Below are 9,374 nucleotides of genomic sequence, written 5' to 3'. Positions count from 1 at the left end.
ACCAAGTCAAGTGTTCAGCAGAGACCTCCATGGGCCTGGCCTACATAGTTATGGTAGCCCAGCAGTTTTACAGTTATAAACTCAGTTACAGATCTAGTACTCTTAGCTGCTGCACTTTCTTTACCCCCAAAAAACTTGCTATAATTTCATTGTTACTAGCCGTTAAATTTGTGCTCCATCCACACTAAAACAATAACAGCAAATTAACAAACATTTTATGTTAGAATAAATGTCATGTTTGGCTTCCAGTTGCTTAACAGTGCTGTAAATTAATTGGATTTTACAAGTCCCAAAAAAGTAGAGCTTTACTTTTTTGTTTGCCATGCAGTACTATAATGCCATAGAGTGTGCTTTGGGGAAATAAACTAAGAGGAAATGAATGGCAGCTAATGAGTATTTGACAAAACAAGTGGAAAAATGAATACAGATCAATCCTATGTATATGTTGAACTTTGGTGAAGTGACTATGGCATTATAGACCCATGACTTGATAATCCAACCTTGTTTGCATAAGTATAAAATGCTGTGGCATGTTACCTGTGGGAAAAGTTTGCAATTAAGAACCAAATTTTAACACCTGTTTCTGTCACTGATATAGGCAGGAATACTTGACTTAACCGTAGCACCTGGTTTTTGGTCTAGTCCTGCTTTGAGATAATTTCATTACTGGTTTCAGGCCAGGCTATAGGCCATAGCATTAAGCTTTTCAGAAACTCGATTGATAGATCATTCAGTTAAGGCTGTGCAGAACACGTTACAAGATTGTGGATGTTCTTAACCTTTTATTTTCTTTATTAAAGTGTTTTTAAAAGAGAAGCTTTTGTTTCAAAGTGGGGCAGTTTAATCTGATATTTTTTATCAGATATTCATTATTGATGAGACGTTTGGAGACTGAGCCAATACACTGCTGAAAAATAATGGGTTTTACAAAAAACATGTATTTAAAACTGTTGGATTAACAAGTCATTCTGAACAGGCTTTTATGCTTGAAATACTCTACTTTGCTTTCCATTTTTTCTTTTATCTGCTTTCTTTGCTCTTCCCCTTGGAGGCAGTGAAAGTGGTCGGAGCACTCCAAGCTTATCCATGTACTCAGACAGCAAATCTTCACCTTCTGTCTATCAGCAGGCTCCTAGGCATTTCCATATTCCAGGTAGGCATTCACTGCTTAGCTTTTGATCTTCAATTGCTGGCACCTGTTTATTCACTTCTGAATATATTTTTTTTTTGGCAATTATTTGTGAACTTCAAACTGCAAGAGAAGAAAATGTCTGATGAGTGAAAATCTGTTAAATGTTAAACTTGGTTTCAGAAATGAGAGCTGTGTGCTTATGTATATTTTAAAAAATTGTGTTAGAGGCGGCACACAGTGACAAATGTTATTAAGCCTCCAAAGCCACATCTATAGTGCCACAGCTGCATAGTTCTGTTGAATTTGTGTGCCCGAGGGAAGGCTGAAGGGGGTTTTGTGTTTGGTTTTTTCCTTATCCATTTGCTCTCTGAATTAGAGTCCTATTAACATAGACTTCAAAAATAGCTGAAGGACTTTAGCCCACCGGGAAGCTTACTGCGGCTGTGTCTTTACATATGTACTATACTGTTTTCAAGTTCACATTCAGTTTACAAGCACATTAAATTTATGTCCACACTGTTTAGCTATTTTGACTGTTAAGCACATCTATCTGCTCAGTGGAATAGTTTGTTTATTTATGTTTAGCTTCTGGGATTAACATTTTTATGAACACACCGTAATTAGGCATTTCTCAGGTCTGTAGTACTAAGTAAATCTGATGTCTGTACAACGTGATATGGGAACCCTGGACTGTGGCTCTGGGGCTTTCAAAAAATTCCTGGAAGGTCAGGTCAGCTAGACAATTCAAAATACAGACAAACTATAAGATTTCCTATAAGAATATTGGGAATTTCCAACATAAACCTCTATATCTGAACATGTGCACTTTCTTCATAATTAATGGAGAAAGCCCCTTTTCAAGTGTGACTATTATTGTAGTCTGTGGTACCCTTACATGAATTTTAAGTAGTGACAAGTGTAGACAATTTCTCTGTGTTGTCTCTGAAGTACACATTGGTAGTGCAGGTGTAACCACCTACATTTCAGCAAACGATGCCACTTGAGGCATCTTAAAGCATTTTGAGGGACTTAGGGGGGCTTATGCTGCATAGGTGGGTATAGCCAACGTTTTAAATATGTCAAGGTGATAGGTAAGTCTTTATTCTCTTGTGAATGACAAATCAGTGAATGGATGCGTAGTCTTTGCTCAAGTGTTTGCATTTTAGTGTTGTTGAGAGGAGACAAGAGCAGCATGGTCTGAAATGCTTGCTTACTCTTTCATTCTTTCCTTTCTCTTTCCTCTTTCTCAGACACTGGCGTAAAAGATAACATCTATAGGAAACCTCCTATCTACAAACAGCATGGTACAGTCTGCTTTTCTCTGTTGCAGCTTTCTCTACATGTCTTTGTAAAGAAATGCATATTGACTTCCAAATTAGTTTGCTGTAGTCTTTGCATTACGTTATATCCCTATAATCTCAAATAGAAAAGGAAAAAAAATAATGTGAAAATTATATAACATTGCTGTCCAAGGATTCAGTAAGTTCTCTGAAACAGATAATGATATTTTGATTTGTCTTGGTAATTCAGAGCTGATATGAACTTCAAAGCAGTTTTCTTATTGATGGAATGATGTAAAACATGTAAATGTTGAAGGTTGCTCTCCTGTTTTCAGACGATGCCTTGGGATATCTAATTCTTGTAAATAATTCTGACTTCTACATTGCTGGGGAAAAAAATGTTCGTTGATAAGTGGGCTATATGAAATATCTGCTTTTCAGCTGCAAACTCTTCAAGCTGTAAAATATCGAGAACAAATGTAGTCACACCATGGTAGTTAGGAACAAGTTCAGTAGCTGATAACATGAGGAAGATACGATTGGAAAACCTTTGGTAGATCCAGCAACAAGATTGCTGTCTGAGTTTCTAAACAGAAAGAAATATGTGATGTTTTATGCCACTGACAATCTGACTTAAGACCCTAGTATATATGAAAAATAGAAATATAACGTCTTCATTCTTCTGTTATTATTTTTCTTGTAAATGTCACTAATTAACATCAATGCGATTTCCATGTTGTCAGTGCCTACTGTGTTCTCAGTGATGTTTGACAGTGATCTTGGTTCATGATACAGGATTAGTAATAGGAAATTCATTTTTCTAAACTGAATTGCACTATTAATCTTTGGAAACAAATATGTAGGGATTCCACTGCAATAAGGGTGCCTGGAAAGTGCAGGAGCACATTTGTAATTAAGAGAGTTACAACTGCGGTACTCCTGTACTCAGAATCACAGAATCGTAGAATCACAGAATCATTAAGGTTGGAAAAGACCTCTAAGATCATCAAATCCAACTGTCAACCCAACACCACCATGCCCACTAAACCAAGTTCCAAAGTGCCACGAAGCAAAGGACTAAAATAAAATAAAATAAAGTAAAATATGTGATATAAGTCTGTCCCACACAAAAAACTTTATTTTAATCATGATTGCACCCCTGCTTAGGAATGAATGAGAGAATAAAGTAAACATCAGAGGTGTTCATCACACTGTGAGCTAAGGCACTCTGGGGATGAAAGCATGTATCTTCAGGGATACAGGTAGGAGAACAAAGCTACGCCGCTCTTCATGGCAAGTGAAGGTCCAGCCTGTGCCTGTGAGCAGTGCCCGTTGGAGCAGTTCCTCCCATCCTCTTGCCTTCTGCAGCACTGTCCGCACACAGGTGGCTTCCCACGTTGTACGTGAGAGTGCGAAAGCTCCTTGTGCCTCTTCTCCCATACTTTGGCTTTAGCTGAGAGCTGATAACTTTCCCTTGGTGAAGGGTTAGAGGACTGCAGATACATCACTGCCTTCATGGTCAGAACAAGGAAAATACATTTTACATATTTTTCTTTTGTGGTAACGGGGGCTTTAACTGATTTTCAAATACCCAATTAACATAGTTTTAAAAATTATGCTTTTATGTCATTATCTTTTTTTTACTATCTTTCATGGAAAATAACAGTTATTTCTGTTTTGGATGAAGATCTACTTTGGATCTGATACAGTAATAGAAAGAAAATTGCCAACTGGAACAGGCTGCCCAGGGAAGTGGTGGAGTCACCATCACTGGAAGTGTTCAAAAAACATGTGGACGTGTCCCTTCAAGACGTGGCTTAGTGGGCACGGTGGTGTTGGGTTGACGGTTGGACTTGATGATCTTAAAGGTCTTTTCCAACCTTGATGATTCTGTGATGCTGTGATTCTGTAACTGATGTCTCCCAGCTGCGTGATCAGCCTGTGCACGTTCGCTGTAACCAGTGCTTCGTGCTGAAGTAACTGCACGTGCAGATCATCCGGATTTAGATAACCTCTGCGGTTTTCCTGGGTGTGGTTTTCAGCAAAGCCAGACTTGCCGATGTTTCAGTGCACTTCAGGTGTTTGTCTTTGATAGACATTTTCTGCTCAAAATACGCTGATCTTGGAGAAACTAATGTCACCTGTCAGGCAAAAAGGTAGTAGCGGTTTGGTTTAGTGCTTGATTTAATGTAATCTACCAACCTTACAGTCTCTCTTTCCTTCTTGTCTTTAGATATACAAATCATTTGAGGCAACTACTCAGTCTGAGCAAAAAAAGCTACTGGCAAAGGAAAATGTTGAATATTACAGTGGTGTTTGGAAAGATCATGAGCAAATGCAAAGTTACTATCATCTGGTGTAAATCAGCATAGCTTCACTGATTTATACAAGCTGATAATATGGCTCTGAAGTCCTGTATCCTGGCTGTGTCATTTCATTTTATAGATATTTTTGGTTTGCAAAGGGGATTCTAAGCAGCAGCTTTCTTTGTTCCAGGCCAGGCATTTTGATATCAATTTTCAGTCCATCAGATATACAGTGGATGTCTGGATTATGTCAATTTTGCACTGCTGTATGGAGTTGTTCCTTGTAATCACTGGAGTGAGCAGGGAATTAAATTATCGAGTCAGCAGTCTCTGTGGGTTAACAAGGATATACGTTTTAAACTTTCTTTTATAGACTATAGATGTTCTGAAAGGTTGTGTTGAAAATATATGCACGTTCTTTTTCTACTAAAGAGTAAAACAGAATTTACTCTAACTCAAAAACCAAAAAAATAAATGAACTTTCCTTACAATTTAGGGGGGAAAAAAAAGAAATAAATAAAATTTACCTTTTATTCTGGAATAACTCCTGGCTAAAGCGTGAGCAGCTGATGATCCAGCTCTTCAAGCTAACAGGACACTGAACTGATACATGCTGACAAGGAGCCAGAGAACATTCCTTTATTGAGGAGACCAAGTTTGAACAAACAAGCACAAAAATGTTCTTTAAAACAAGAAGTGCAAGAAGCTCTTCCAAAACATTTGGCTTTAAAAGGTTTCAGTTACAGCAGTGCCCAACAGATACGCTGTAGCTACAGCTTCTGTGTTTCTTTATAAACACCCAACTTCAGAATGAAAAAAGGGTGGTGGAAAAATGGGACATATGAGAGATCAGGCTGAGAGCTGGGGTCGGAAAGTGCAGAGTGCAGGAGCCTGCATGGTCGTTCTTTCGTGTGTGTTCATGTTTCAGAAATATTTAACATCATTCAAAGCTTAAAAAAAACCTGAAGAGGTTTGCTCTTTGGCAATATTGGCGCTGGTCCGTGTGAAACAGGCAGTTCACATTGGGGTTCACAGCAGAACTGAGTACCCCCTGTAGCGGTGAAGCTAATGCTCAGTACTGATGAAATTCAGGCCACTTGGATTTATCTGCTAACGATGTGTTGTATAAAGCCCTCTCAGGAACCTGGGAGGGGCAGACCTTCATGGCCCCCACTGGTTTTGGTTGTACTCCTGTGCAACTCTGTATAAAACGTTGGTGTTTAACTATTTTGATGTGAGATGCTCTCGAGATTCTGTGGAACATTTGAAATCTCTGAATAACACTTTGGATTAAACTTGTTTCTTTCCTTTGAAAACATCAGCATCTTGAAACAAAAACAATTTCCAAAAGTGCATCAGCTTCTCTATACGGATTTCTGATTTAGTGAGAGCAAGATCCATACATATAACCTGGAACAAGTTGTTGACTACTGATTTAGGGCATGCACCCAAAATATCAGTGAACCAAGTTTAAGTCCTTCTTGCGATGTAGGGACTTTATTTTTCATCTGTCACACATGGATATTGCTTCCTATTTATTTCTCAGAGAAGCAGCTTGCCATCTTGGGAAAATGTCCTCATCAGGAAGCTAACTGTGAAAAACTTGATTTTTTTCACAATGCTGTTTTTATTTCACGGCCCAGCTTTGTTTTGCCACACTAAATTGAGAAAAAAAAAAAAACAACACTCTACAGTTACAGATTTTCACCTCTAACCCATACATTTTTTCCTTACTGCAATTTGTCATTTTTTTAAGTATCACCTCCTCAACAAAACCAGTTAAGGTCTGGGTGTGAGCTGTGTGATGGCACCAGAAAATGAAACAGAATAGCACTGAAATGCTGACGGTGGTGGCCTTTTGACCGTGGTGTTTAGATGCAGGGCAGATCCTCTGCAAACATGCTGGCTTGGGAATCGGAGAGGGCAGATTTGTTCCCACCTTGCTGGGAGTGTTGCAGCACTTCCAGCAGTGCAACTTGATCTCCTCCTCACCTCTGAGAGTCTAATCTGAGCCATAACTTTTGTATTATAATACTATTTTCATTATTAATAAATATGTTTTCTGGCTATATTGCATTGCATGGGGTTCTTGTGTTGCTCAGGCATTGCAGTCAACCCCCTTGTAGGGCTGATTTCTCATGGACTTAAAATTATGCTAAATCATTGCATTCCTCCAGTTTTGTACCATTAAAGCTCTCCCCAAATCAACATAGAGTTGGCTAGTAGGACTCAAATTCTGGGACGTTATCTGAAATGATGTGAAATTTGGCAAAAAATCTTTCTGTAAGATTCTGAGGTGTGGCTCGATGTCTGGAACAATACTCTAGGACATAAAACACAAGGAAAAAACCACATTTGATGGTTGGGAACTATCTAATGAATAGGTTTTAGGTTTTCAGTTTTGAGTTTTTCTTCTCAGCAAGTTGGAAAGCTACAAAAAAATAAACTAATGGTAAAATACCAGCAATATTTTTTTGTTAAAAGAGTCTTTAAGAGGCCAGTATAGTCAGAAAAATGGTAGTCCTAGAATTGTGAATTTTAGCGTCTGACACAGCCTCTCTTGCAGATTTCATGAAGCGGTAATACCAAATTTGTTCCGATCTTCTTTACCGTCATTGCCTACCCTTTTTGGGAACATAGGAGGCCCAGGTGTGCAGACCACAAAATATCAGTGTAACCATGTGTACTTTCATGGTGGTGGTGACACAGAAGAATGCAGAAATTACTTGCTCCATGTGCAGTGACCATATAAATCTGTCTCTAAGTTATGGTGTAGGTTTCTTCCCAGCAATCATTCCCCAAAAGTAGTTTCTTCCTAAAAAGATAGGTTCAAATAATACATTGTCTAAATTCACTGTATGCCTGAAGGATGAGTATTACTGTAGTAATTTCAAAATTATTTTAAGTAATTCTGTGAAACCATAGCTCTACATACTGAATTTTCTGCCCAGCTCTGGGGTTTTTTTAATTGTTTTTTTCCCCTTTAAAAATATTTGGCACATAATCACAGTCAAAACAAAAGACAAAAAATATGTAACCTCTTCTAATTTTTAAAATCAACTTAATCTTCCAGCAGCAAGAAGATCAGAAGGGGAGGACGGGAGCTTGGATCAGGACAGTAAGAAGGTAATGATCAGAAAGAACAAAAGGGAGTAGTTTGTTGATCTTTCTTGAAGCAACTGTTTTTTAAAACGTGTTTAGACATAAAGATATTTTTTCATATAACTGAAACAATCATTACTACTTTTAGGTCTTTCCAAGAAGATATAGAAAAGCTTAATATCTCACCCAGAGGGTTTAGAATCTATATTCTACAGTAAAGAAAGAAATTGAGATTAAGAGCAATAAGCTCATGGATTTTCACTCCGTCTCAATATATACACTGGTGATTCAGCTAAGCCTGGGGACTTTTACTTAGGGTGCATGTTAACATACAAGAAAAATGTTAATAGCAGATTAATTATAAGAAAATAACATAGTGCATCTTCTAAAGGGGAGGACAGTGGGCAGCTGAATTAGCAGAGATCCTCAGCCCAGCTGCAAAAGTTTCTGGTAGCTGTGACGTCTAGTGGGGAGTCCCATGATATGGTCAACTTGATGTCTAGTGGGGAGTCCCATGATATGGTCAACTTTTGTAACGTGGTAAATGTTGGTGCGGGATGTACCAAGCATAAACGTACAGTCCATTCACAGGACTTGTGAAGCAGGAGAACTGCATTCAGATCTTAAATCCTGAATCCTATAATGGGCTTTTACTCTCTCCAGCTAAAGACCAGTTGGCTTATCCTGAAAGGGGACATGGACACCAGAACTAATTCCCCGGATTCGGACACACGGTCCCTGTCTCTTACTGCCGGAACCGACAGAGAAAACTTCCCGAGGGCGCAGGAGGGCACGACTGCCGGCTACTCCCGTGAGTACTGCATCCCCCGGCCCGCCGGCGCTGCGGGGTGGGAATGAGGCAAGGGAAGGTGGCCCTGCCGCAGCCTCGTCCACGTAGCTCTCTAGCTGGCTTTATGCTTCATTTCTCGATCATAATTACACCTATTTGTCAGCTTGTTTTGCAATGGCTTGTAAGCGTTCAGTGCCTTCAGACTTCGATAGTGAAACTATTTGTAGTTTCCTGTTAGTGAAAGAAGCAGCATTGCTTGTATAAAGAAACTAGTGTCTCTCTGGAGAGCAGAGGTTCCTTACCACAAAACCCTGCCCCACATTAATACATAAAAGTGCCTATTTATTATGTGATACCTATTTTCAATAGACAGGGTGGTAGTATCAGGCAGATTGTTGACTTCTGCTAATTACTCCTTGGTAAAGACTATGTATGTTGAATCTTGTTAGAGCCATTTCTTCTGTGTCGTGATAAGCATAAAGAACACTTTGCTCCAAAGGTTAACTTAGAATAGGCATTTTTTGTTATTGCTCACAGTTATACCTGTAAGTTCACAGAAATCTTCCAGGTGGAATAATGGGGTAATTTTGTTACCGAATACTGGTCTGAAGACCATATGCCCATCCAAGCTGTCAGTACCAAAAGCATGTTCTACACATTTCTTACTCCGCATTTCAGCAAGTCCAGAGGTGAAGGAAATGGTCATCAGAATCAGGTCTGAATTTTACTTTTAGATGACATAAATGACAAAAAAATAGCTTAAA

At 38.8% G+C, this 9,374-nt stretch overlaps 1 protein-coding gene across 1 annotated transcript in view; it reads left to right on the top strand.

The window, feature by feature from the left end:
• The window catches only part of LOC104627886 (actin-binding LIM protein 2-like), a gene marked incomplete at its 5' end in the record, with an annotated part of 38,944 nt that overhangs the window by 6,573 nt on the left and 22,997 nt on the right, over positions 1–9,374 (top strand). Inside the window, 4 exons of the mRNA XM_010296281.1 lie at positions 1,052–1,153; positions 2,383–2,436; positions 7,792–7,844; positions 8,484–8,631. Coding sequence (XP_010294583.1) covers positions 1,052–1,153; positions 2,383–2,436; positions 7,792–7,844; positions 8,484–8,631 — 357 coding nt within the window. The remainder of the gene's footprint in view (positions 1–1,051; positions 1,154–2,382; positions 2,437–7,791; positions 7,845–8,483; positions 8,632–9,374) is intronic.

Source organism: Phaethon lepturus, unplaced genomic scaffold, assembly GCF_000687285.1.
Source record: "Phaethon lepturus isolate BGI_N335 unplaced genomic scaffold, ASM68728v1 scaffold14431, whole genome shotgun sequence".
Taxonomy (NCBI): Eukaryota; Metazoa; Chordata; class Aves; order Phaethontiformes; family Phaethontidae; genus Phaethon; species Phaethon lepturus.
This window is presented reverse-complemented; position numbering and strand designations above follow the sequence as displayed.